Source organism: Pristiophorus japonicus, chromosome 12 (assembly GCF_044704955.1).
Source record: "Pristiophorus japonicus isolate sPriJap1 chromosome 12, sPriJap1.hap1, whole genome shotgun sequence".
NCBI lineage: Eukaryota > Metazoa > Chordata > Chondrichthyes > Pristiophoridae > Pristiophorus > Pristiophorus japonicus.
In genome coordinates, this window is record NC_091988.1 from 202356577 (window position 1) to 202384546 (window position 27970).

Sequence of the window (27970 nt, forward strand, 5' to 3'; positions counted from 1 at the left end):
AGCCCACGTCAGTACCAGAAAACCTCAGCGTTGAAAGCAGGACACTGGGCTGCACGACATTGTCCTGATTGGCTGTGTCAGTCCCTTTAACTGGGAATTCTGGAGGTGGTGAAATGGGGAAGGGGCAGTTTTACTGGGAAACTGTCTCACAGTGAACCAGCAGGCAATAAGATGAAGACGTTCACAGCCTCATGCAGTTTACAAAAGCAAGCTTCAATCCAATCTATCCAGCAAGACTTTTAGATCAAGCTTAACTACATTATATTAAAGACATAGAATTATGTAGAATGTACAACGGGTCCGTGCCGGGGTTTATGCTCCACACCAGCCCCCTCCCACCCCTCTCTATCTCACCCCATCACCATATCCTTCTATTCCTTTCTCCCTCATGTGTTTATCCAGCTTCCCCTTAAATGCATCGATACTATTCGCCTCAACCCCTCCCTGTGGCAATGAGTTCCACATTCTCACCACTCTGGGTAAAGAAGTTTCTCCTGAATTCCCGATCGGATTTATTAGTGACTGTCTTATATTGATGGCCCCTAGTTCTGGTCTCCCCCAAAAATGGAAACAGCTTCTCTATGTTTACTCTATCCGACCCTTTCATCATTTTCAAGACCTCTATCAGTTCACCCCTCAGCCTTCTCTTTTCGAGAGAAACGAGCCCAGCCTGTTCAGTATTTCCAGATAGATACTGAACCTCTCAATTCTGGTATCATCCTTGTAATTGCTAACTCTGCCCGGGTGCGGTTGTGGAGTAGGTAAATTCACAGCTTGCTATTGCATGGTTTGGCCCTGGTTTGCCCGTTAGTTAAAGTCCAGGCCTCATGCTAATGGCTTCTCTCGCCAGTGGGGGCGGAGGTAGGTGGCTGATTGTATGTGAGCTTGCCAGAACAAACAAAACGACTTCAAAAGCTCTATTTCACAAAGAGGAATTTCACAGTGAGGTTCAAATGATAACATTATAAACTCCATTCCTCTCAGCAAAATGAAAGAGAAAATAACAGAGTCTTGGGAGATATAAGCTCTGAAGCGCTGGTTATGAGTCGCTAGTCTATCAGTAACTTGGCCGCTATTCACTGCAATAACCGGGTGAGCATTTAGCTGGGCGAACCTGTCAGATTGCAGAACTGACTAGCTTTGTGTTCTATCAGCTGATCTAAGACACCTTCTCTCCCAAGAAGGAGTAGTCTGTTAAAAACAATGGTAGAAATGTCAGAGGGGGTTTGACCACCCTGAATAACCACCCCACCCCCCTCTCGACTCCTATGTAATGTTCCACACATACAGCAGGGTGGTAGGTTAACCACCATTGACAGCCAGATTTGCTGTTTATGTCTGCACTTGTGAGCAGGGGAGTGTGTTGGACTGATGCCAGTGTGACACCATCCTGCATGGTGGGAACCCCGTGGAGTTCAGACATGTTAAAGCTTGAACTTGGAACAAGCCCGTTTACCTGAAAACTACGGGCAAGGTTTAACCCTTGCACTGCTGGCGAGTCGAGGGGAAACTTCCATCTTCCTGGCCAGCCCACCCTACCTTGTCCCCAATTCTCGCCATTCCTTCAACCTCTGTTTCACTCTTTTACTAATTGATGTACATGGATTACACAGGATATACGGCACAGAAACAGGCCATTCGGCCCAACCAGTCCATGCCGGCGTTTATGCTCCACTCGAGCCTCCTCCAGTCTTTCCTCATCTAAACTATCAGCATAACCCTCCAATCCCTTCTCCCTCATATACTTGACCAGCCTCCCCATAAATGCATCGATACTATTCGCCTCAACCCCTCCCTGTGGCAGCGAGTTCCACATTCTCACCACTCTCTGGGTAAAGAAGTTTCTCCTGAATTCCCCGTTGCTGACTATCTTATATTGATGGCCTCTGGTTATGCTCTTCCCCACAAGTGGAAACACTCTCTCTGTATCCACTCTATCAAAACCTTTCATCATTTTAAAGACCTCTATTAGGTCACCCCTCAGCCTTCTCTTTTCAAGCAAAAATAAACCCAGCCTGTTCATCCTTTCCTGAGATGTATACCCTCGCATTTCTGGTATACTATTTGTACTCTACTATAACTACTTTCTTGCTTTAAAACTTTGTTCACTTGCCTCTCCTATTGCCTCCCTGTTCCCTCTGTTGAAATGGCATGTAAGTTCTTTCTAGAACCGGGTTTTCACTGGGGGCCGATCCCCCTCTTTACATCTGATGCAAGACCCAAGATCCATATCCAGAATCATACATGGAACCAGATCAATGTACCATAAAACCCATGTTCAGGCCCCTCAACAGTGGTCCCCGCGATCCACGAGCCTGGAGAGGTAGACCTGGTGGTGGTTCGCTAAGGATTTATAGTCTTTCATCAAACCAAGACCCCGTCCGCCCTCTCGGGTGGATGTTAAAGATCCCGTGGCACTATTTTGAGGAAGACCAGTGGAGTTCTCCCCGCTGTCCTGGGGCCAATATTTACCCCTCAAACAATATCGCCAAAACAGATTATCTGGTCATTATCTCATTGCTGTTTGTGGGAGCTTGCTGTGCGGAGATTGGCTGCGCATTTCATACATTACAACAGTAATTACACTCCAAAAAGTATTGGCTGTAAAGCGCTTTGGACATCCTGAGGTTGTGAAGTGTTACATAGATGCAAGTCTTTCTTTATTTTTTATGTGCAGGAGAGGGATTTAATTATAATTGACAGGATTAGCAACAGTACTTCAGAGCCATGAAGTGATTTCATGTTTATTTGGGATTATGCACAATTAAGTCCAAAGGTGCAACTTAACTTGGCATTTGAAGCTTCGTAGGGCCGGAAAATGATGATTGTATTTTGACTGTGGGGCCCTGAACATATTCTGTCTTGTTCCTATTGGAGGATGCGTTATCAAATTTTAAAAGTACTTGGATGTGCACTTGAAGTGCCGTAATCTACAAGGCTACGGACCGAGAGCTGGAAGGTGGGGTTAGGCTGGATAGCTCTTTGTCAGCCGGCACGAACACATGGGCTGAATGGCCTGCTTCTGTGCTGTAAATTTCTATGATTCTGTGATTCTATGTTCAACAGGTTGAAGATTCTGAATTAGGATTGAGGTCATTTAAATATGAAGTCGCGAGCTTCATTGGAATTAATATAATTGTTGAAGGAGGGACCAGGTTTTGTGTGAATCTTGCTTCAGTGCTGATCCAATCCTCTCCAATAATTCATGAAAAAATGAACAAGGGAAGGATATTCGCACTGTCTTTGCAGGGCTACGGGGAAAGGGCGGGGGAGTGGGACTGGCTGAAGTGCTCTTGCAGAGAGCCGGCACGGGCTCGATGGGCCGAATGGCCTCCTTCTGTGCTGTAACTATTCTATGATTCTATGAACATGGGGTGCAGCAGTGCCGTGGTTATGTTGCTGGACCAGTAATCCAGACGCCTGGAACAATGATCTGAGAAACACTGAGTTCAAATCCAATCACAGCAGCTGGGGAATTTTAACTGAATTAGATAAATCTGGAATAAAAAGCTAGTATCAATAATGGTGACCATGAAACTACCGGATTGTTGCAAAAACCCATCCGGTTCACTAATTCCCGCTAGGGAAGAAAATCTGCCGTCCTTACCTGGTCTAGCCGATATGTGACTCCAATCCCACAGCAAGGTGGTTGACTCTGAACTGCCCCCTGAAATAGCCGAGCAAGCCAATCAGTTGTGTTCAAGGAGGCAGATCACCACCACCTTCTCGAGGGCAATTAGGGATACAGCACAGAAGGAGGCCATTCAGCCCATCGAGCCCGTGCCGGCTCTCTGCAAGAGCACTTCATCTTGTCCCGCTCCCCCTACAATGATTTTTATATTATAAAGCATGAACCACACTTACTGGGATCAAGTTGCTGTTTGACTACAGGCTACTGGGGTAGTCCTCCTGTTTTGGGGCAACATTTAGGGGAGATCTTAATTGACCCCCCTCCCCCCCAACCTCAAGATCGTGTGACGTCAGCAGGCGGAGGCGGGCCTGTGGGCGGAGCTTGCGGGACAGCGCCTCCTGTCGGTGGCCAGCTGCAATTGCCCCTCGCCCCTGTGCTTCTTTTCATCCAGTGAATTAGAGCTAAGCTATCACTTTAAACCATCTTAAAACAAGGTGGATTGACCGCCAACCGGGGCAGGCAGCATTGGGTGTGAAATTAAATTAATGCTCCTTTTTCTCGTAGGGTTATCAGGGGTTCTATTTTTTTTAATTGTTTTTATTTAATTTAAGAAGGTTAATTGCTGGTGAAGTGAGACAGGTATCCCTCTGGTCTGCTCACATCCATCTCGCTCTCAATATTTAAGTTACTCACATCAATGCCGTCTTGGCCCGGGGGTCCCGAAGGTCCATTGGGGCCGAGAGGTCCTGAAGGAACTCCTGTAATTCGCACCTGGGAAAACGGGAATAGGAATGTACAGTACAGAGGGCAATAAATAAATACTGAAAACTCACAGAGCTAACTCCAGCCTTCACAGTAAATGCATAGAAAGACTCCACGCTCCCGGGACAAGGGCAGAGACCCGCACCCGGGATCAACATCCCAAACTCGGGGGGACAGAGAGACGGTGTATCCGGGAAATGGGGGGAAGCAGCCGGGGCTGGGTATCGAAGGTATCGGCTCGGTATCAGAGTAGGTATCGGACTAGGTATCGCGGGGGTTCACGGGGCTGGGTATCAGAGATTGCGGGGCTGGGTATCGGAGGTATCGGCTCAGTATCAGAGTGGGTATCGGACTAGATATCGAGGGTGTATTGCGGGTTCCCGGGACTGGGTATCGGAGGTTGCGGGGCTAGGTATCGGAGTTATCGGACTAGGTATCGCGGGGTATCGGGGTTCCCGGGGCTTGGTATCGGGGTATCGGGCTGGGTATCGGGGCTACCGGAGCTGAATCGGAGGTATCGGACTGGGTATCGGTGTGGGTATCGAAGGTATCGGGCTGGGTATCGTTGTGGGTATCGAAGGTATCGAGGGTATTGGACTGGTTGACACCGCGGGACTGTGGGATTTGGGGTTTGTGAAGACCCACATGCAACATTAAAGGAGGAAACTCCTAGAATTCAAACAAATCCAACACCAATTTTTATTCAAAATTTGGAGCCGGCGATTAGTCGCCAAACACCCCGATAAATACAAGAAGCAGCGTTCCCCGGGGAGGGGCAATAACTGACCACTGGCCGGACCCCGGGGAGGGGCAATAACTGACCACTGGCTCCAGACCCCAGTCGCTCCCCTTGTCCGGTTCCACAGTGATCTGATGTCGAGTGAGATGAATCAGGGGGTTGAAGCAAAGAAGCTGTGTTGATACAACATCCCTGAGTCTTGCAGCCAATGCAGTAATTGGGAACTACAACCACTGCTCTTCAAACTGAATGTGAATTAGATGCAAACGCTTTCACGTTAAGATGCTTGAAAGGGCGGTGGAAGGAGATTCAATAGTAAGTTTCAAATAGGAATTGGATAAAATGGAATTTGAAAATGAACAATTAGCAGGGCTGTGGGGAAAGAGCAAGGGAGTGGGACTAACTGGATCGCTGTGTCACAGAGCGGGTACAGGCACGATGGGACGAAGGGCCTCCTGTGTTGTATCCTCTATCCCCTGATGTTACTGAGATGTGGTCTGAGGCTTACTCCTACAGTATGCACAGTGTCTCCGGGCTTGGCTAGGCTGGGATCTCCTGTATGAAATAACCCGGGTCAGGTCCTGGTCTCGGGGCGGATGAGCCCTGCAGGCTACTTCTCCCGAGTTTTCCCAGGTTGGCTCCTCCAGCGACGTGTGGTGAGACGGAATTATTCACATTCCGACATTCAGAGGGAGAGGGACAGAGTCGAGAGTCCCCGGGAACAAAGATCTCATTGTGGGAGGTGGGAGAGAAGCGAGGCGAACAGCCCAAAGTGCATTCCTGAAACCTGGGAGAAACTGCAGACTCAATCACCAGCTAAAGAGAATGATCCCTTCCTTCCCCCGACAGAAAACCCTTTTGAAAAAATCCCCACAGAAACAAATCAGAACGATTGAGAAAGTCTCCACAACAGAGCCAACCAGACAGAACTCCCAACACCAATGGTCCCCTGGGCTGGGGACTGGAACGGGACCCCTCCGCCCCCCTCCCCCACCCTCACTGACACTTCCACACCCCGCATTAACATTGAATTGCTAAATAACCCCGAGCTGCCTCTCCTCCCCACACTGCTGTTGGTGGAGGCGAATCAACTCTTCGCCTTCACTCAAAGGAAGAAATCCCAACTCGATACTGCCATAGTCCCAGATATAGACGGTCAGATAGCGGTTCCCCAGAGTGAGGGCTTTCTTGTGCATCAAGTGAAATGGTCACTGCACCGACCAGGAGACTACAGGCACCAAAGACTATTTCATCTGTCGCCTAAAGAATGAATTTCCAGCTCAACCCCTCTCCCCTGGCTCTTCCGCTGCGAGCTGAGGACCAGCTCAAGCCTCCCAGTTGAACCTTTCCAACCCTGGGTTTGCTCCCCGCTTTGATACAAGCTTTATCTCTACCCCTGCAGGCTCTCCCTTACCTGGGCTCCGGAGTTTGCGAGGAGTTGGGACAGTATGAGCAGCCCCAGTGCCGAGATCGCGGCCATGGTCCCCTTGCCGTCCTTTCTCTCAGCTGCTGGTCAATGAGTTGCAGTCTGGATCCCGATAAAGCCCAGGCTCCAGAGGCAGATTCGCAATCCCGTCTCAGCCTTGACTGACAGCTCCCGGGCAGAGAGGCAGGGCTGGAGGCAGAGGCAGGGGCGGGGGCTTGGCTGGAAGGAGCTGGGGGGGGACAAGTCAAAGAGCGGCTGCTTCACAGGACCGACAGCACAGAAGGCCATTCACCACCCACACAGAATGTCTACTTGTATTGATGTAGCACTGCTAACTTGATAAAACGTCCAAAGGCACTTCGCAGGAGCATTACCAGAACAAAAATGTGAACCAAGCCACAGGAGACATTAGGAGCAGAAAGAGGTGGTTTTTAAGGAGGGCTGTAAAGAAGACTTGCATTTATATAGCGCCTTTCACGACCACCAGATGTCTCTGAGCGCTTTACAGCCAATGAAGTACTTTTGAAGTGTAGTCACTGCTGTAATGTGGGAAACACGGCGGCCAATTTGTGCACAGCAAGCTCCCACAAACAGCAATGTGATAATGACCAGAGAATCTGTTTTTTTTGTTATGTTGATTGAGGGATAAATATTGACCAGGGCACCGGGGATAACTCCCCTGCTCTTCTTCGAAATAGTGCCCTGGGATCTTTTACATCCACCTGAGAGAGAAGACGGGGCCTCGGTTTAATGTCTCATCCGAAAGATGGCACCTCCGACAGTGCAGCGCTCCCTCAGCACTGCACTGGGAGTGTCAGCCTAGATTTTTCTGTGCTCAAGTCCCTGGAGTGGGACTTGAACCCACAATCTTCGGGCTTGGAGGCGAGAGAGCTACCCACAGGAGAGGGAGGTGAAGAAGCGGAGAGGTTTAGGGAGGGTATTCCAGAGCTTAGGGCCCAGGTGGCTGGAGGCACGGCCGCCAATGGAGGGGTCAAAAGGAGGAGGGAATGCACAAAATAATACTAAGGGAATGAAGGGATATGGGGATAGGGTGGGAAAGTGGAGTTGAGGAGTGGAGTGAGAAGATCAGCCATGATTATTTTTTATTTGTTCCTGGGATGTGGGCGTCGCTGGCAAGGCTGGCATTTATTGCCCATCCCTAATTACCCCTTGAGAAGGTGGTGGTGAGCCGCCGCCTTGAACTACTGCAGTCCGTGTGGTGAAGGTACTCCCACAGTGCTGTTAGGGAGGGAGTTCCAGGATTGTGACCCAGCGACGATGAAGGAACGGCCGATATATTTCCAGGTCAGGATGGTGTGTAACTTGGAGGGGAACGTGGAGGTGGTGGTGTTCCCTTGCACCTGCTGCCCTTGTCCTTCTAGGTGGTAGAGGTCACGGGTTTGGGAGGTGCTGCTGAAGAAGCCTTGGCGAATTGGTCCAGTGCATCTTGTAGATGGTACACACTGCAGCCACGGTGCGCCGGTGGTGGAGGGAGTGAATGTTTGTGGTGGTAGATGGGGTGCCAACCAAGTGGGCTGCTTTGTCCTGGATGGTGTTGAGCTTCTTGAGTGGTGGAGCAGGCTCGGGGGGGCCATATGGCCCACTCCCGCTCCTAGTTCTTATGCTCTTATGTAAAAGGTCAGAGTCAGAGGGCCAGAGAGTTCGAGGCGGAGGGTTATAGGACATTTGGAATGGCCCAGGCTCTGAAGGGATATAAACACAAGGATGAGAACTTTAATTTGGAGGATTGGGTGGGGGAGTCTGAGAACCAATATAGGTCAGCAAGGTTAAGGATAATAGTGTGTGGGACCTGGTGTGAGATAGGATAGTGTTTTGGATGAGCTGAAATTTACGAAGGGTGGAGGGTGGGAGGCTGGCCAGGAGAGCACTGGAATACTTGAGTCTGGAGATGACAAAGGCAGTTAAGGTGATTGGCAAAAGAACCAAAGGCGACATGAGGAAAAACCTTTTTACGCAGCGAGTGGTTAGGATCTGGAATGCACTGCCTGAAAGGGTGGAGGAGGCAGATTCAATCACGGCTTTCAAAAGGGAATTGGATAAGTACCTGAGGCAAAAAAATTTGCAGGTCTATGGGGAAAGTGCGGGGGAGTGGGACTAGCTGAGAGCCGGCACGGGCTCGATGGACCGAATGGCCTTCTGTGCTGTAACCGTTCTATGATTCTATGATAAGGCATGGATGGGGGTTTGAGCAGCAGGTGGGTTGAGGCTGGAGCGGAGTCAGAGACAGCGGATGTTACGGAGGTGAAGATAGGCATTGTTTGTGATGCGGCTGATGTTCAGCTCAGGTTTGGATAGGAAGCCGAGATTGTAAATAATCTGGTTCAGCCTGAGGCAGTGGCTGGGGAGGGGGATGGAATCAATGGTAGGGTACAATGAAATGTTTATGGCGGGGGCCTAGGATGATGAGTTTAGTCTTCCCAATGTTTAACTGGAAGAAATTGCAGGTGATCTAAGACTGGATGTCTGACAAGCCATGAGACAACGCAGAGGCAGTGGAGGGGTAGCAACAGGTGGTGGAGAGGTGGATCTCTCAACACAGAATTCCTCCACAGGAGCTGGAAATACTTGTCGCCAACAACTACGTGACATTTCCAGCTGAAACTCCTGACTCTAGTCCAAAGAACAGATTGATGTGGAATACACTTTCTCAACTTTTTCTAACACCAATTGTCTGTGTAACGATATTGATCTTCCCTCCTCCCCAAGCGTTGTATAATTTTTATTCACTCAAGTGAAGCAAAATGGCCGGCAAAAGAAGGGTGCATTTTGCTACTTTTGATTAATTCCCATTTAGTCAATTGGTAAATTGATTGGTACATTCACAACAACAACTTGTATTTATATAGCAACTTTAACGAGACAAACTGTCCCAAGGTTCTTCACTGGAGCATTAACAAATAAAATTTGACACCAAGCCACATAACAACAACTTGTATTTATATAGCGCCTTTAATGTAATAAAATGTCCCAAGGCGCTTCACTCCCAAGAGTATTAGAGAAAACATTTGACACCGAACCACGTAAGCAGAAATTAGGGCAGGTGACCAAAAGCTTGGTCAAAGAGGTATGTTTTAAGGAGCATTTTAAAGGAGGAAAGAGAGGTAGAGAGGCGGAGAGGTTTAGGTAGGGAATTCCAGAGCTTAGGGCCCAGGCAGCAGAAGGCACGGCCACCGATGGTTGAGCGATTATAATCAGGGATGCTCAAGAGGAGCACAGACATCTTGAGTCAGGTTGTGGTGCTGGAGATTACAGAGATAGGGAGAGGCGAGGGCCATGGAGGGATTTGAAAACAAGGATGTGAATTTTGAAATCGAAGGAATTAAATGTAATATCTCCAAGTTTGCAGATGACACTAAGCTGGGTGGCAGTGTGAGCTGTGAGGAGGATGCTAAGAGGCTGCAGGGTGACTTGGACAGGTAAGGTGAGAGGGCAAATGCATGGCAGATGCAGTATAATGTGGATAAATGTGAGGTTATCCACTTTGGTGGCAAAAACAGGAAGGCAGAATATTTTCTGAATGGTGACAGATTGGGAAAAGGGGAGATGCAACAAGTACATCAGTCATTGAAAGTTGGCTTGCAGATATAACTGGTGGTGCAGAAGGCAAATGGCATGTTGGCCTTCATAGTGAGAGGATTTGAGTATAGGAGCAGGGAGGTCTTGCTGCAGTTGTACAAGGCCTTGGTGAGGCCACACCTAGAATATTATGTACAGTTTTGGTCTCCTAATCTGAGGAAGGACATTCTTGCTATTGAGGGAGTGCAGCGAAGGTTCACCAGACTGATTCCCGGGATGGCAGGACTGACATATGAAGAAAGACTGGATCGACTAGTGTTATATTCATTGGAATTTAGAAGAATGAGAGGGGACCTCATAGAAACATATAAAATTCTGACGGGATTGGACAGGTTAAATGCAGGAAGAATGTTCCTGATGTTGGGGAAATCCAGAACCAGGGGTCACAGTTTAAGGATAAGGGGTAAGCCATTTAGGACCGAGATGAGGAGAAACTTCTTCACTCAGAGAATTGTGAACCTGTGGAATTCTCTACCACAGAAAGTTGAAGAAGTCAGTTCGTTAGATATAGTCAAAAGGGAGTTAGATGTGGCCCTTACGGCTAAAGGGATCAAGGGGTATGGAGAGAAAGCAGGAATGGGGTACTGAAGTTGCATGATCAGCCATGATCATATTGAATGGTGGTACAGGTTCGAAGGGCCGAATGGCCTACTCCTGCACCTACTTTCCATGTTTCTATGTTAACTGGAAGCCAATGTAGGTCAGCGAACACAGGGGTGATGGGTGAGCGGGTCTAAGTGCCAGTTAGGACATGGGCAGCCGTGTTTTGGATCAGCTTAAGTTTACATAGTGGAGAATGTGGGAGACCAGCCAGGAGTGCATTGTAATAGTGAAGTCTAGAGGTAACAAAGGATTGGATGAGGGTTTCAGCAGCAAATGAGCTGAGGCAAGGGCGGAGACGGGCGAGGTTATGGAGGTGGTAATAGGCGGTCTTAATTATGTTGCGGATATGTGGTCGAAAGCTCATTTCAGGGTCAAATATGACACCTAGGTTGCGAACAGTCTGGTTGAGGCTCTGACTGAAATTGGGGAAATTAAGAGAAACTAGTGTAGGTGACCAAAAGCTTGATCAAAGAGGTAGGTTTTAAGGAGCGTCTTAAAGGAGGAAAGAGAGGTAGAGAAGTGTAGAAGTTTAGGGAGGGAATTTCAGAGCTTGGGGCCCAAGCAACAGAAGGCACGGCCAGCAATGGTAGAGCGATTAAAATCAGGGATGGTCAGGAGGGCAGAATTGGAGGAACGCAGATATAGAATCATGGAATGGTTACAGCATGGAAGAAAGCCATTCGGCTCATTGAGCCCTTGCTGACTCTCAGCCAGTCCAACTCCCCTGCTCTTTCTCCCATGCCCTGCAATTTTATAGAATCTCTCAGATAATGGAGCCAAACGTGATTATTATTTAAAACTTTTGCCCTCTGGTCATGAGAGACTTTGGAGGTGCATCATCTGAGGGGACACTTTCAGATCCAAAACCTTAGAGAGGTGCAACTTGATTTGTGCATGTTAGATGCAAGTCTTTTAATTATATACATTGACTTGTAAATTGTGGGAGCACCTTCACCACATGGACTGCAGTGGTCAAAGGCAGTTAGGGATGGGCAATAAGTGCCGGTCTTGCCAATGATGCCCACATCGCGTGAATGAAAAAAATAAAAAGGTTTGTATAGTAGCTTTCAAAAAGGAATTTGATATGTACGTGCAAAGAAAAAAAATTGATAGGGCTATAGGGAAAGAGTAGGGAGAGAGTGGGACTAACAGGATCGCTTTTTCAAAGAGCCGGCATAGGCACAATGGGCTGAATGGCCTCCTTCTGTGTTGCATGGCTCTATGTCACCATCCTGATGGTTGAAGTTGTACTATAAGAATTGGCACACACAATTATATCTGAGGGGGATTGACAGGGTAGATGTTGAGAGGATGTTTCCCCCGGGCTGGAGAGTCTAGAACCAGGGGTCACAGTCTCAGGATAAGGGGTCGGCCATTTAGGACTGAGATGGCGAGGAATTTCTTCACTCAGAGGGTGGTGAATCTTTGGAATTCTCTCCCCCAGAAGGCTGTGGATGCTCAATTGTTGAGTATATTCAAGGCTGAGATCGATAGATTTTTGCACTCTTGGGGAATCGAGAGATATGGGGATCGGGCGGGAAAGTGGAGTTGAGGTCGAAGATCAGCCGTGATCTTATTGAATGGTGGAGCGGGCTCGAGGGGCCGAAAGGCCAACTCCTGGTACTATTTCTTATGTTTTGTCAGATCAGCTAGAACTGGGCAACCTCATTGGGTTGTGCATGGACACGGAATAAAGATTCAGACAGTATTTTTCATGCCTGTGACACACTCGTTCAGGCAGAATAACCATCAGGAACTCGCCCTTATTTTGCCAGCAAGGTTTGGCCCATTGACTTGTTCTTCTCAGCATGGTGTGGATGATGCTGAAGCGGATCAGCCATTCTCTACTATTGGCCAAGGAGGCACCAGGTTTCCAACATACGCGAGTCACCCAGCAACCGTAACCGAGGCTACGTCCCTACGTAGCAGCTTTGTGCAAGGGTTCATTCAACAACTTGTGTTTATATAGCGCCTTTAACACAGTAAAATATCCCAAGGCACTTCACAGGAGTGTTATAAGACAACATAAATTTGACACTGAGCCACATAAGGAGATATTAGACCAGATGACCAAAGGTTTGGTCAAAGAGGTAGGTTTTAAGGAGCATCAGAAAGGAGGAAAGGCCGAGAGGTTTAGGGAGGAAATTTCAGAGTTTGGGGCGCAGGAAGCTGAAGGTACGGCCACCGATGTTGGAGCGATTAAAGTGGGGGATGTGCAAGAGGCAAGAATTAGAGGAGAAGAGATGGGGCTGGAGGAGGTTACAGAGATAGGGAGGGGCGAGGCCATGGAGGGATTTGAAAACAAGGATGAGAATTTTGAAATAGAAACATTGCTTAAGCGGGAGCCAATGTAGTTCAGTGAGCACAGGGGTGATGGGTGAATGGGACCCATTTATATATGGAACAGGTACCCAGCCCTGTATCAGCCAGGGTTCCTGCTCCTGATTGGTGGCAACCAGACCTCTGATGGGAATGTGTGGACTTTGAGGTCGCGGATTTGGTCTGTGCAGTTGCCTGACCTCCCACTACTCAGGGTCAAGGCTCACTCATGGATAATGGTTGCTTGATATTAACATCGCCCGTCTCTGACCCTGCCTCAGCTCATCTGCTGCTGCAATCCTCATCTATGCCTTTGTTACCTCTAGACTCGACTATTCCATGCACTCCTGGCCGGCCTCCCATCTTCCATCCTCCGTAAACTTGATCTCATTCAAACCTCTACTGCCCATATCCTAACTCCCACCAAGTCCCTTTCACCATCACCCCGTGCTCGCTGACCTACATTGGCTCTCGGCCCTGAAATACCTCGATTTTAAAATTCTCATCATAGAATGGTTACAGCACGGAAGGCTTTTTGGCCCGTCGAGCCCGTGCTGGCTCTCTGCAAGAGCACCTTAGCCAGTCCCACTCCCCCGTCCTTTCCCCGTAGCCCTGCAAATGTTTTTCCTTCAGGTACTTATCCAATTCCCCTTTGAAAGCCACAATTGAGTCTGCCTCCACCATCCTCTCAGGCAGTGCATTCCCGATCCTAACCACTCGCTGCGTAAAAACGTTTTTCCTCATGTCGCCTTTGGTTCTTCTGCCAATCACCTTAAATCTGTGTCCCTCTGGTTCTCCACCCTTCCACCAATGGGAACAGTTTCTCTCCATCTACTCTGTCCAGACCCCTCATGATTTGGAACACCTCGATCAAATCTCCTCTCAACCGTCTCTGCTCCAAGGAGAACAACCCCAGCTTCTCCAGTCTATTCACGGAACTGAAGTCCCTCATTCCTGGAATAATTCTTGTAAATCTTTTCTGCCTCAATCAAGGCCTTCACATCCTTCCTAAAGTGCGGTGCCCAGAATTGGACACAATACTCCAGTTGAGGCCGAACCAGTGTTTTATACAGGTTCATTATAATTTCCACGCTTTTGTACTCTATGCCCCTATTTATGAAGCCCAGGATCCCGTAAGCTTTTTAACCGCTTTCTCAACCTGCCCTGCCACCTTCAACGATATGTGCACGTATACCCCCAGGTCTCTCTGTTCATACAACCCCTTTAGGATTGTACCCTTTAGTTTATATTGCCTCTCCTCATTCTTCCTACCAAAATGTATCACTTTGCACTTTTCTGCGTTAAATTCCATCTGCCCCATGCCCGCCCATTCCACCAGCCTGTCTGTGTCCTGAAGTCTATCACTATCCTCCTCACCGTTCATTATACTTCCACATTTTATGTCATCTGCAAACTTTGAAATTGTGCCCTGTACACCCACATCCAAGTCATTAATATATGTCAAGAAAATTTTAGTACCGACCACTTTATACCTTCCTCCAGTCCATAAGAACATAAGAATTAGGAACAGGAGTAGCCCCTCGAGCCTGCTCCGCCATTCAATAAGATCATGGCTGATCTGGCCGTGGACTCAGCTCCACTTACCTGCCCTCTCCCCGTAACCCTTAATGGTTAAAAATCTATATCTGTGACTTGAATACATTCAATGAGCTAGACTCAACTGCTTCCTTGGGCAGAGAATTCCACAGATTCACAATCCTCTGGGAGAAGAAATTCCTTCTCAACTCGGTTTTAAATTGGCTCCCCCGTATTTTGAGGCTGTGCCCCCTAGTTCTAGTCTCCCCGACCAGTGGAAACAACCTCTCTGCCTCTATCTTGTCTATCCCTTTCATTATTTTAAATGTTTCTATAAGATCACCCCTCATCCGAAAAACAACCGTTCACCACTACTCTCTGTTTCCTGTCACTGAGCCAATTCTGTATCCATGCTGCCACTGGCCCTTTTATTCCATGGGCTTCGACTTTGTTGACAAACCTATTAAATGGCACTTTGTCGAACACCTTTTGGAAATCCATGAACACTACGTCAACCACTTAGCCCTCATCAACTCTCTCTGTTACCTCATCAAAAACCTCGATCAAGTTGGTTAAACACAATGTGCCTTTAACAAATCCATGCTGGCTTTCCTTAATTAATCCACACATGTCCAAGTGACTGTTCATTTTGTCCCTGATTATTGTTTCTAAAAGGTTTCCCAACAACAGGTTATACTGACCGGCCTATAGTCGCTGGATTTATCGTTACACCCTTTTGTGAACAAGGGAGTAACATTTGCAATTCTCCAGCCTTCTGGCACTGTATCTAAGGAGGATTGGAAGATTATGGCCAGTACCTCCGCGATTTCTTCCTTCACTTCTCTCAGCATCCGAGGATGCATCCCATCCGGTCCTGGTGACTTATCTACTTTAAGTACAGCCAGCCTTTCTAGTACATCGTCTTTGTCAATTCTTACCCCATCCAGTGTCTCCTTTACCTCCTCCTTTACTGTCTATGGCAGGATCTTCTTCCTTGGTGTAGCCAAATGCAAAGTACTGATTTAGCACCTCAGCCATACTCTTAGCCTCCATGCGTAGGTCTCCATTTTGGTCCCCAATCGGCCCCACCCCACCTCTTACTACCTGTTTACTATTTATATGCTTATAGAAGACTTTTGGATTCCCTTTTATGTTGGCTGCCATTCTATTCTCATACCCTCTCTTTGCCCCTTTTATTTTTCTCTTCTCCTCGGAACTTTCTATATTCAGCCTGATTCTCAAATGTATTCTCGATCTGACATCTACCATACACGTTCTTTTTCTGCTTCATCTTACTCTCTATCTCTATTGTCATCCAGGGAGCTCTGACTTTAGTTGCCCTATCTTTTCCCCTAATGGGAATGTACCTCCACTATACTCTCTGTAAAGGCAGCCCATTGTTCCACTACAGATTAGCCCGCCAATCTTTGATTCCAGTTTACCCGGGCCAGATCCGTTCCCATCCCACTGAAATTTGCCTTCCTCCAATTAAGTATCTTTACTCTAGATTGCTCCCTGTCGTTTTCCATAGCTAATTTAAACCTTATGATACTATGATCACTGTTCCCTAAATGTTCACCTACTGACACTTACTCCACTTGACCTTCTTAGTTCCTCGTTTTCAAATCCCTCCATGGCCTCGCCCCCTCCCTATCTCAGTAACCTCCTCCAGCCCCACAACACTCCGAGATATCTGCGCTCCTCCCGTTCTGGCCTCTTGAGCATCCCCCAATTTTAATTGCTACACCATTGGTGGCCATGCCTTCAGCTGCCTGGGCCGTTAGCTCTGGAATTCCCTCCCTAACCCTCTTCACCTCTCTCTCCTCCTTGAAGACAATTCTTAAAACCTACCTCTTTGACCAAGGTTTTTGTCTCTGGCCCCAGTATCTCCTTATATGGCCCGGTGTTAAATTTTCTTCGATAACGGCGTTGTGGAGAACTTGGGGACGTTTTGTTGCATTAAAGACGCTATATAAATGCAAGGTGTTGTTGAGCAAGGTAGTGTGGATTACCCCCCTCCACAACTGTACCTCAGGAGAGATGGGCAAGGAGGAAAGGGCAAACGGTTTGCCATCAGACCACCATCTTACATACACTCCCTTTACAGGTACTGCATAACAGATTGTAATAACAGAGAGGAAACTAGGGCTCGAATGTGGTACAAAATACATTTATTATTTAACTTCCTCTATCAGAATTATGTTTTTAAAAAATCAAGGATTATATACATATATAACTTCTAAAGGTCATTCAGTATCTGACATTAGAAGGACCATGGGGGTCACATGAGGTAATTCACTCTCCAGCCCTCTGGAGTAGTGTAGCCTATGTGCATGGTGCGCTGCCTTTGATGATACAGGGACACTCAAAGCTCTTGTGCAAAGTAGTATCCAAACGCTTCACGGCACGACAAGATAGCGAGCTGTCACACTACCAATATTTAGATATTTATTGACCATCTTCCATTGGCACATCATCTTCCTCCATTTCCCCACCTTTCTCCCCAGAGTCTTTCACAACTTCAATTGTAGATGGCAGACTTGCTTCTTGTATTTCCATGTCTTCCACGTGCTCACCTTCATCTTTAGTAGAACTCTGAATCTTTCTTTTGGAAACAGATTTATTTTGTCCTTCATGAATTTCAGTCGACACATTCTTCTGTCCTCCCATTACAGGAAATGTGATCATATCTTCTTCTTTTACACATTTATCTTCTTCTCTGGTAACTGGATGTGAATGAGCTATCTCATTTGTCTCTGTTGTTCCTGTATTTCCAATTTTGCTTCCTTCAGTTGCAAGATTATCCTCTTCAGTGGTTGCTAGTCCTCCCTCAGTTGTCTCATCCGTCTCTCCTGCGACTTCAATCCTGATCTTTCTTTCTGCTGTAGGCTTATCCTCTTCACTGGTCACTGGCTCTGGTTCTATTGAAGGCGGTAACTTTCCCTCCCAGTCCGTTTCTTTGAGACGGGTAGCTTCACTCGCCATTACTGGTAGTTGCCCTTCCAACTTTTCCAGATCGTCTTCCGTTTTCTCTTTGTGCTCGGTTTCGCAGTTCTTCAGTACGTCGCTGCCTTGCACCTGTTCCTCGATGTTAGGTTTGCTGCCTTCCGCCACAACCTCTTCCTCACATTCGGTTTGTTTTTCAATATTTCCATTTTGGTCAGACTTATTTTCTGAGACTGGAGATTTCCTATCACCGTGACTTTTTTCTTCAGCGCTACACTGCTCCTGACTCGTGGCTGCATCAAGAGTTCGAGTCTCTATATGATCCTCAGATCTTTCCTCACTGTCCTTCACACAGTTTGCACTCTTCTCCATTGAATCTGAAGACCTTTGATTCGTTAGACTTCCCAGTTTCAGATTGCTGCCTTCGGCTGCCTCTGATGGCGCACGCTTGATTTCATCTTCAGCCGGCATGTCTTCATCGGACGCTTCCTCGCTAGCGGGTTCCTGTACGTTAACCTCTTCCTTCTTCAGTTCTTCGAGGATATGGCTGAACCGCTGTTCTGTTCCCTTGGGAGGTCCCCAGACAAAGCCCACGAGAGGTCGATAGTGCTGCTGTGCATAAAGTATCAATTTCCTTCTCTCAGATTTGCTCCGAATGGTGTAAAGAAAGTAGTCCAGGACACTCTCCTTAACCCTGGGCAACTGCTTATTGATCAGTGTCTCAGTCAAGAAGAACTTCACCAGTGGCGCCTGATAGTGTTCGAAGCCCATCTCTCCGAGGCACTTCAGTATCCGAGTGATGCGCAGATTATTGTGTGTGTGTCTGAAATTGGAAAGAAGAAAATCAAGTACCAAAATCGACAAGAGAATAACTTGGCAGCATCCGAGTCCTGTAACACCAGCGTTCCCTGATGTGGTACAGTGCACAGCCCAATGGGGCCCCAAGAAGTTGCCACCCCATCAGAAACAGCACATAAGAACATAAGAATTAGGAACAGGAGTAGGCCATCTAGCCCCTCGAGCCTGCTCCGCCATTCAACAAAATCATGGCCGATCTGGCCGTGGACTCAGTTCCACTTACCCGCTCCTCGTAACCCTTATTGGTTAAAAATCAAGTTTGAATGGGGAGAAATTACAACATGCTGAGGTGCAGAGGGACCTGGGGGTCCTTGTGCATGAAACTCTTTTAGAGTTTACCTTTAAAACAAAAAACATTAAACCGTGCCACCCGACCTGGGTGACACACCAGACATTTACAAGGCCCTTTTTTTTTTGTTTTTTTTTTGTGTTTTTCTTTTTTTTTTTTTGGGCACTAAAATCACCTTTTTTCCCCAGTGCCCCCTATAAAAGGGAAGGGGACACTAAAAGCACCGGCAATTAAAACAAATTAAACTTTAAAACGTAAAATCAAATTAAAATTTGGTTGCCGGGCGTGATGATGCACTCCAGTCCCTCCGGTGCCCACCTCTCGCGGAAGGCCGTCCTTGTGCATGAATCCCAAAAAGTTAGTTTGCAGGTGCAGCAGGTAATCAGGAAGGCGAATGGAATGTTGGCCTTCATTGCGAGAGGGATGGAGTACAAAAGCAGGGAGGTCCTGTTGCAACTGTATAGGGTATTGGTGAGGCCGCACCTGGAGTACTGCGTGCAGTTTTGGTCACCTTAATGATAGTTTCAAGCATTTTCCCCACTACAGATGTTAAACAAGTTAGAGGATTTTAAAAAATATATAAAAATGTTTAGTTTCGAAGCTATGGAAGTCCCTCCCTAAATCTCTCCGCCTCTCTACCGCACTCTCTTCTCCTTGAAGACCCTCCTTAAAACCGAACTCGTTGACCAAGTTTTTCATCACCCGTCCTAATATCGCCTTATGTGGATCAGTGTCAAATCCTGTCTGACAATCGCTCCTGTAAAACACCTCGGGATGCTGCATTATGTTGAAGGCGCTATATAAATGCAAGTTGCTGCAGCTCAGTGGGCAGCACTCTTGCCTCAAAGTCAGAAGGTTGTGACTTCAAGTCCCATGCCAGAGGCTTGAAAACATAATCGAGACAGTACTGAGGGAGTGCTGCACTGCCGGAGGTGCCGTCTTTCGGACGAGAGGTTAAACCGAGGCTCTTTCTGCCTCTTAGGTGGACGTGGAAGATTGTGTGGTAGTATTTTGAAGAGGAGCAGGGGAGTTCTCCCCCATATTTACCCCTCTACCAACATCACTAAAAGCAGATGATCTAGTGGCAGCTTGCTGTGCGTAAATTGGCGGCCGCGTTTCCGATATTACAACAGCGACTACACTTCCCATAAAAAAATACTTCATCGGCTGTTAAGCGCTTTGGGACATCCTGAGCTTGTGAAAGGCGCTATAGAAATGCAAGTCTTTTTGATTACACTCACAGATTGAGGTTGTAGAACCGATCTTTCCAGTGACGAGCTCGCTTCACCTCTCCGCTTTTCTGATTTACCAGCTCAATGCCATAAAAATCCAGCATCATCCTGTATGCTTTAATCAGCCTCCTTTTCACATCCTTATTTTCTCTGAATAACTGTAGGTAGTGAAAGAGTTAATTCAGTGGGTATACAAACGCTGTCAGTTCCAGGATGGTGGTATTTATTTATTTATTTATTTATTTTATGCGTAGCCAATCTTTCCAATTCTTTGTCAAATCACAAACGCCAGAGGTCACCTTGCACACATCAAGGATCACTCTGCGCCAATGCTCTTAGCCAAAAGGCCGAGAGCCACTGCACCGTTCCTGGAAGTACTGCAATACCAGGTTCGTGCCATGGAAGTGGATGGGTCAGGCCCCCCACACACCTCCGTGGAGGTGGATGGGTCAATCCACCCCACCCACCTCCTATTTCCAAAAAGCATAGGAGAACCACCTTCCTGATCCAGGGAGAACCACTTTGGGGTCATGGTTACTCCCCTGTCAGGTCAGTTACGCATGATCTTAGCCAAAAGGCCGAGAAGCAATCCCACACAGGTCACAACAGGTGAAACTCATCGCAACACGTCCGCCTCGTCTTAACTCCTCGCTCACTTTTCATTGGCTGCAATTGGTCGTCATCACAACTGACCATTTTGGAAACAAGCCAAACTCATCAGCAAGGTTCATAGTTCAATCCCCTGTCTGAGCAGACTGAGCAATCTCATCCAGTGTGGTGGTAGGGTTAAAACCATCAATTCCCCAACAGAAACAACCCAACGTCTTGGGTGTTAGTCGTGGCTCAGTGGGTCGCACTCTCGCCTCCGAGTCAAGAAGGTTTTGGGTTCAAGTCCTGTTTTAGAGACTTGGGCATATAATCTAGACTTACACTCCCAATGCAGTACTGAGGGAGCGGCGCACTGTCAAAGGGCAGTACTGAGGGAGCGCCGCACAGTCGGAGGGGCAGTACTGAGGGAGCGCCGCACTGTCGGAGGAGCAGTACTGAGGGAGCGCCGCACTGTCGGAGGGGCAGTACTGAGGGAGCGCCGCACTGTCGGAGGAGCAGTACTGAGGGAGCGCCGCACTGTCGGAGGGGCAGTACTGAGGGAGCGCCGCACTGTCGGAGGGGCAGTACTGAGGGAGCACCGCACTGTCGGAGGGGCAGTACTGAGGGAGCGCCGCACAGTCGGAGGGGCAGTACTGAGGGAGCGCCGCACAGTCGGAGGGGCAGTACTGAGGGAGCGCCGCACTGTCGGAGGGGCAGTACTGAGGGAGCGCTGCACAGTCGGAGGGGCAGTACTGAGGGAGTGCAGCACAGTCGGAGGGGCAGTACTGTTGGTGGTGGCACCTTTTGGATGAGACGTTAAACCGAGACACAGGCACAATGGGCTGAATAGCCTCCTTCTGTGCTGTAAGATTCTATGATTAGAGTTGTCTTTTGAAAGAACAGGAATATTTAGTGCTTGAAGGGTCAAGTGGAGAGCAACACACTGAGCAATTCCTCTCCCAGATACACACCTTGATTTCAGATCTTGTGAGTTCCTTGGCGTGCCAATTCATTCCAGGTTCTCGCAATGGAAACAGCCTGAAAACACACCCACGTGGTTAGAAATGAGGACAGTTTCAGACCACCAGGCAAATTCAAAAAAATGTCTTCCAACCCAGAATTTAAATAGTCAACTAAGTAGCAAACTCATATCAGAAGCATCAATGCACAGCACTACGTCAATGGCGACAAGTGGGTACAATGGTCCACTCCATCGGATATCCAATCATCCTTGTTAGACAGCGTGGGGGGAAAGAGTGGACACCAGTCATGGTATTCATTGCAGGCTACCCTGTGGAATCACACAGCACAGGAGGGGGGCACGCAGCCTGCCGAGCCTGTGCCGGCTCTTTGAAAGTCCCGCAGCCCCTGCTCTTTCCCCACAGCCCTGCAAATGAGTCCTCTTCGAGTACGTGTCCAATTGCCTTTTGAAAGTTCCTGCGGAATCTGCTTTCACCACCCTTTCAGGTAATGCGTTCCAGATCACAACAAGTGTGAAGCAATTTCTCCCCTCTGCCCCTCTAGCTCGTTTGCCAATTATGTTAAATCTATGACCTCTGGTTACCAGTGGAAACTGTTTCTCCCTACTTGCTCGATCAAAACCCCTCATCATTTTGAACATCTCTATTCGGTCTCTCCTTTACCTTCTCTGCACTAAGGAGAGCCATCCCAGCGTCTCCAGTCTCTCCACGTAACTAAAGTCCCTCACAGGTGACACCATCCTGGTAAATCTCCTCTGCACCCTCCCCGGGGCATTGACATCCTTCTGGAAGTCTGGAGCCCCGAATTGCACACAAAACTTCAGCCCCGGCTCAGCATGACCTCCTTGTTTTTGTATTGTGTCCCGGTTTACAAAGCCAAGTCTCCCATACGCCTACTGAACTGCCTTGTCACAGTAAGGGGCAGAGAGGCAGCAGTGGAGCTTAGGCAGATCACCTGCCCCATCAGCCGTCCTGTTGAATCTTCCAATAGACAAGAGTTTTACCACCGAATTGAAAAAAAAACCCTCAACTTTTTTAACAATTGAACACCACGCTCAACCTTTAACCCCGCTACAAACTAGTCAAATGAACAGAAGGTGAAAAAGACAGATTTACCATTGGATGTATGAATGATTCCTCTCCAAGAGATCATAGTTCCCCCTCCAATCAGTAATCATCTCCTCTATAGTCCAGTCTAGAAAAGGAAAAAAATTACTATCAGCCGTGGCTCAGTGGGCAGCATTCTCGCCTCTGAGTCAGAGGGTTGTGGGTTCAAGTCCCACTCCAGGCACAAGCACAAAAATCTAGGCCGACACTCCCACTGAGGGAGCACTGTACTGTTGGAGGTGCCATCTTTCGGATGAGATAGACAGATTTTTGAGCGAAAAGGGAGCGAAGGGTTATGGGGAGCGGGCAGGGAAGTGGAGCTGAGCCCATGATCAGATCAGCAGGCTCGAGGGGCCAGATGGCCTACTCCTGCTCCTATTTCTTATGTTCTTAAACCGAGGCCCCGGCTGCTGTATCAGATGGATGCAAAAGATCCCACGGCACTATTTTGAAGAAGAGCAGGGGGAGTTCTCCCCAGTGTCCTGGGGCCAATATTTATCCCTCAACCAACATCACTAAAACAGATTATCTGGTCATTATGTTTGCTGTGTGTGGGAGCTTGCTGTGCGCAAATTGGCTGCCGCGTTTTCCACAGTACAGTAGTGACTACACTTCAAAAAATATTTCATTGGTTGTAAAGCGCTTTAGGACGTCCAGTGGTCGTGAAAGGCGCTATATAAATGCAACACTTTCTTTTTTTTTTAAAGTTAATCCTTCATTGGTTCTTGGGACTTAAGAAGAAATTAAAGTAGCAACCACCTGTTTGTAATGTTTAATGTGTGCTCAGGTGCAGAACTGTCAGGGGCTTGGGTAAAGCGATTATCAGGTAATGTGACCATCAAACTACCGGACTGTTGTAAAAACTCACCTGGTTCACTAATTTCATTCAGGGAAGGAAATCTGCCGCCCTTACCCGGTCTGGCCGATGTGTGACACTTAACTGCCCTCTGAAATGGCCCAGCAAGCCACTCAGTTGTGTTCAAGGCAGCGGCTCACCACCACCTTCTCAAGGGGCAATTAGGGATGGGCAGTAAATGCCGGCCTTGCCAGCGACACCCACATCCCTTCCACATCTTATAACGCTGCATGCAGATAAAAATGTGACCCACGCTGATCATAGAATCACAGAAATTTACAGCACAGAAGGAGGCCATTCGGCCCATCGTGTCCGCACTGTCCGACAAAGAGCTATCCAGCCTAATCCCACCTTCCAGCTCTTGGTCCGTGGCCCTGTGGGTTACGGCACTTCAGGTGCACATCCAAGTACTTTTTAAATGTGGTGAGGGTTTCTGCCTCTACCACCCTTTCAGGCAGTGAGTTCCAGACCCCCACCACCCTCTGGGTGAAGAAATTTCCCCTCAAATCCCCTCTAAACCTCCTCCCAATTGCTTTAAATCTATGCCCCCTGGTTGTTGACCTCTCTGCTAAGGGAAATAGGTCCTTTGTAAACACAGTTCAAAGTTCACAGTTCACAGTTCACAGATGGCCAACAATTTGGTACGAGATGGAAATGGCCTTGGCCGTGACTCAGTGGGCAGCACTCTCGCCTCTGAGTCAGAAGGTTGTGGGTTCAAGTCCCACTCCAGGGACTTGAGCACAGAATCCAGGCTGACACTCCCAGTGCAGTGCTGAGGGAGCGCTGCACTGTCAGAGGTGCCGTCTTTCGGATGAGACGTTAATCCGAGGACCCGTCTGACCTCTCAGGTGGACGTAAAAGATCCCGCGGCTACTTTTCAAAGAGCCGGGGAATACTCCCAACAAGAATGAATCAAAAGAATTATCATCAGGCAAGCACTTACCATCTGGCCAGCAGCTCATTTTGTTCGTGTAGAACCTGAAGTTCACGTCATCATTTCTTTTATCGCTTAGATCCTGTTGGAAAACAGAAGCAGGATCAACGTGGGAAAACTGCTGGTATTTAAATCCAACAGGTAATTCAGGAGAAACTTCTTTACCCAGAGAGCGGTGAGAATGTGGAGCTCGCTGCCACAGGGAGGGGTTGTGGTGAATAGTATCGATGCATTTAAGGGAAAACTGGATAAACACATGCGGGAGAAAGGAATAGAAGAATATGCTGATGGGGTGAGATGAAATAGAGCGGGAGGAGGCTGGTGTGGAGAATAAACACCGGCACGAAGCAGTTGGGCCGAATGCCTGTGATGTAAATATTAATAAATTTTATGTAAAAGTATTTAGAATTTTCACAAAAGCGAACCAGCTTTTAAGTTTTTTTCAAAGGAAGTACATGTGTAAATGGATTTAATATCCACCTCAACCATCAGCGTGGGCAGACGGGATGGCATCTGATGTTGCAGCGTTCCCTCAGTACTGCCCCTCCGACAGTGCAGTGCTCCCTCAGTACTGCCCCTCCGACAGTGCGGTGCTCCCTCAGTACTGCCCCTCCGACAGTGCGGTGCTCCCTCAGTACTGCCCCTCCGACAGTGCGGTGCTCCATCAGTACTGCCCCTCCGACAGTGCGGTGCTCCATCAGTACTGCCCCTCCGACAGTGCGGCGTTCCCTCAGTATTGTCCCTCCGACAGTGCAGCACTCCCTCAGTACTGCCCTTCCGACAGTGTGGCGCTCCCTCAGTACTGCCCCTCCGACATTGCGGCGTTCCCTCAGTATTGTCCCTCCGACAGTGCAGCACTCCCTCAGTACTGCCCTTCCGACAGTGCGGCACTCCCTCAGTACTGCCCCTCCGACAGTGCAGCACTCCCTCAGTACTGCCCCTCCGACAGTGCGGCGGTCCCTCAGTACAGCCCCTCCGACAGTGTGGGGCTCCCTCAGTACTGCCCCTCCGACAGTGCGGGGCACCCTCAGTACTGCCCCTCCGACAGTGCAGCGCTCCCTCAGTATTGTCCCTCCGACAGTGCAGCGAGTCTCAGTTCACTCCCTCAGTACTGTCCCGGAGTTTCGGCCTAGCTAACCAGCTCAAACCGGAACCCATAAACGCGGGATTCAGGTGCTGAATATCAGACACAATCAATAATACAAACTGCCGATACAATTCTGTGCTGCTGAAGCTCTCTCTCACGTGACTCACAGGATAACCATGCCGATAGCGCTGGAGGTCCTTCGCTGCTCTCTTATTCCTCGATCGATACGGTTTGTCCTGAAAAAACAAATACTCGATAATTACAATCGACGCCTCGCTATTGGTGCTCAATTAGGAGATTTAGTCGTGGGAAGTCTGGGGTTAAACACCTGCCCAGGGGCAGGGCCCGAACCCTGGGGTTAAACACCTGCCCAGGGACTGGGCCCGAACCCTGGGGTTAAACACCTGCCCAGGGACTGGGCCCGAACCCTGGGGTTAGACACCTGCCCAGGGACAGGGCCCGAACCCTGGGGTTAAACACCTGCCCAGGGACAGGGCCCGAACCCTGGGGTTAAACACCTGCCCAGGGACAGGGCCCGAACCCTGGGGTTAAACACCTGCCCATAGACAGGGCTCGAACCCTGGGGTTAAACACCTGCCCAGGGACAGGGCCCGAACTCTGGGGTTAAACACCTGCCCAGGGACAGGGCCCGAACTCTGGGGTTAAACACCAGCCCAGGGACAGGGCCCGAACCCTGGGGTTAAACACCTGCCCAGGGACAGGGCCCGAACCCTGGGGTTAAACACCAGTCCAGGGACAGGGCCCGAACCCTGAGAATAGATTCAATAGGGAAGAAAGTAAAGCAGAAATTGGATAGCAAGAATTTAGAAAGTGAAACAGTAAGACAGAGGAAACAAGGGTTAGTAAGCAGTAAGCAAGGAGGTCTTCCTGTGCTGAATGGTATATACTTTAATGCAAGGAGTATAGCGAATAAGGTGGATGAGCTAAGGGCACAGGTAGACACTTGGGAGTATGACATTATACCCATTATAGAAACATGGTTGAAAGAGGGGCAGGTTGGCAGATCAATATTCCTAGTTACAGGATTTTCAGACAAAATGGAGATGGGGGTAAAAAGGGCGGGGGGAGGGTGGGGGGTGTCACGGTATTGATTAAAGAGACCATTAACAGCGGTGAGGAGGGATGATACGTTAGAGGCCATATGGGTCGAATTGAAAAATAAAAAAGGGGCGATCACACTGCTGGCCGTGTACTATAGACCACCAAACAGTGGGAGGGAGATAGAGGAGCAAATATGTCGGCAAATTGCTGTGAAGTCCAAAAATCATAGGGTAGTAATAGTAGGGGATTTCAACTATCCAAATATTGATTGGGACAAATTTAGTGTGAAGTGTATAGAGGGTGCGGAATTTTTAAAATGCATGCAAGAGAACTTTTTTAGTCAGTATGTAGCAAGCCCAACACGAGAGGGGGCGGTTTTGGATTTAGTTTTGGGGAATGAAGCTGGGCAGGTGGAAGGGGTATTAGTGGGAGAGCACTTGGGTGCCAGTGACCATAATTCAGTCAGATTCAAATTAGTTATGGATAAGGACAACGATAGACCAGGAATAAAAGTCCCAAATTGGGGAATAGCTAACTTTGCTAAGTTGGAGTGATTTGGCCATAGTGGACTGGAAACAGCTACTTGTGGGTAAATCAGTGTCGGAACAGTGGGAGGCATTCAAGGAGGAGATCCGGAAGGCTCAGGCCAAACATGTGCCCTTAAAGAAAAAGGCTGGGAAAAATAATTCTAGAGCCCTCTTGCTGTCTAGTGACTTATAAGGGAGGATAAAGAAAAAAAGGGAAGTTTATGTCATATACCGATGGCTAAATATTATAGAATCTTTGGAGGAATGTAGAAAGTTAAGAGGTAAAATTAAAAAGGATATTAGGAATGCTAAGAGAGAGCATGAAACATTCTTGGCTAGTAAAATTAAGGAAAACCCAAAGATATTCTATAAATATATTAAGATCAAGAGGGCAACTTAAGAAAGGATAGGGCCTATTAGAGACCATGAGGGTAATGTGTGTGTGGAGGCGGAAGATGTTGGTATGATTCTTAATGAATACTTTGCATCTGTTTTCACAAAGGAGAGGGGCGACTGCAAATGTAACGCCCCTATTTTAAAAAGGAGGCAGACAAAAAGCAGGAAACTATAGACCAGTTAGCCTAACATCTGTGGTTGGGAAAATGTTGGAGTCCATTATGAAAGAAGCAGTAACAGGACATTTGGAAAAGCAAAATTAGGTCAGGCAGAGTCAGCATGGATTTATGAAGGGGAAGTCATGTTTGACAAATTTGCTGGAATTCTTTGAGGATGTAACGAACAGGATGGATAAAGGGGAACCAGTAGATGTGGTGTACTTGGACTTCCAGAAGGCATTCGATAAGGTGCCACATAAAAGGTTACTGCACAAGATAAAAGTTCACGTGGTTGGGGGTAATATATTTGCATGGATAGAGGATTGGCTAAATAACA

The 27970-nt window shown here is 48.1% G+C and overlaps 2 protein-coding genes and 1 pseudogene across 3 annotated transcripts in view; all 3 read right to left on the bottom strand.

The window, feature by feature from the left end:
- col9a3 (collagen, type IX, alpha 3) overlaps positions 1 to 6612 on the bottom strand; it is a 160472-nt gene extending 153860 nt beyond the window's left edge. The window contains exons 1-2 of the mRNA XM_070894907.1: positions 6547 to 6612; positions 4325 to 4402 (exon numbers count right to left, since the gene is read on the bottom strand). Coding sequence (XP_070751008.1) covers positions 4325 to 4402; positions 6547 to 6612 — 144 coding nt within the window. The remainder of the gene's footprint in view (positions 1 to 4324; positions 4403 to 6546) is intronic.
- Positions 6613 to 16762: 10150 nt separating this feature from the next.
- LOC139277664 (opioid growth factor receptor-like protein 1) overlaps positions 16763 to 27970 on the bottom strand; it is a 32092-nt gene continuing 20884 nt past the window's right edge. For both annotated transcript variants that reach the window (XM_070896448.1, XM_070896447.1), the window contains 6 exons: positions 25658 to 25726; positions 24413 to 24485; positions 22623 to 22701; positions 21498 to 21564; positions 19948 to 20096; positions 16763 to 18382 (listed from right to left, as the gene is read on the bottom strand). In XM_070896448.1, the coding sequence (XP_070752549.1) occupies positions 17062 to 18382; positions 19948 to 20096; positions 21498 to 21564; positions 22623 to 22701; positions 24413 to 24485; positions 25658 to 25726 (1758 nt within the window). In that variant the 3' untranslated portion in view covers positions 16763 to 17061. The remainder of the gene's footprint in view (positions 18383 to 19947; positions 20097 to 21497; positions 21565 to 22622; positions 22702 to 24412; positions 24486 to 25657; positions 25727 to 27970) is intronic.
- Positions 20291 to 20528, bottom strand: LOC139277764 (U2 spliceosomal RNA; annotated as a pseudogene).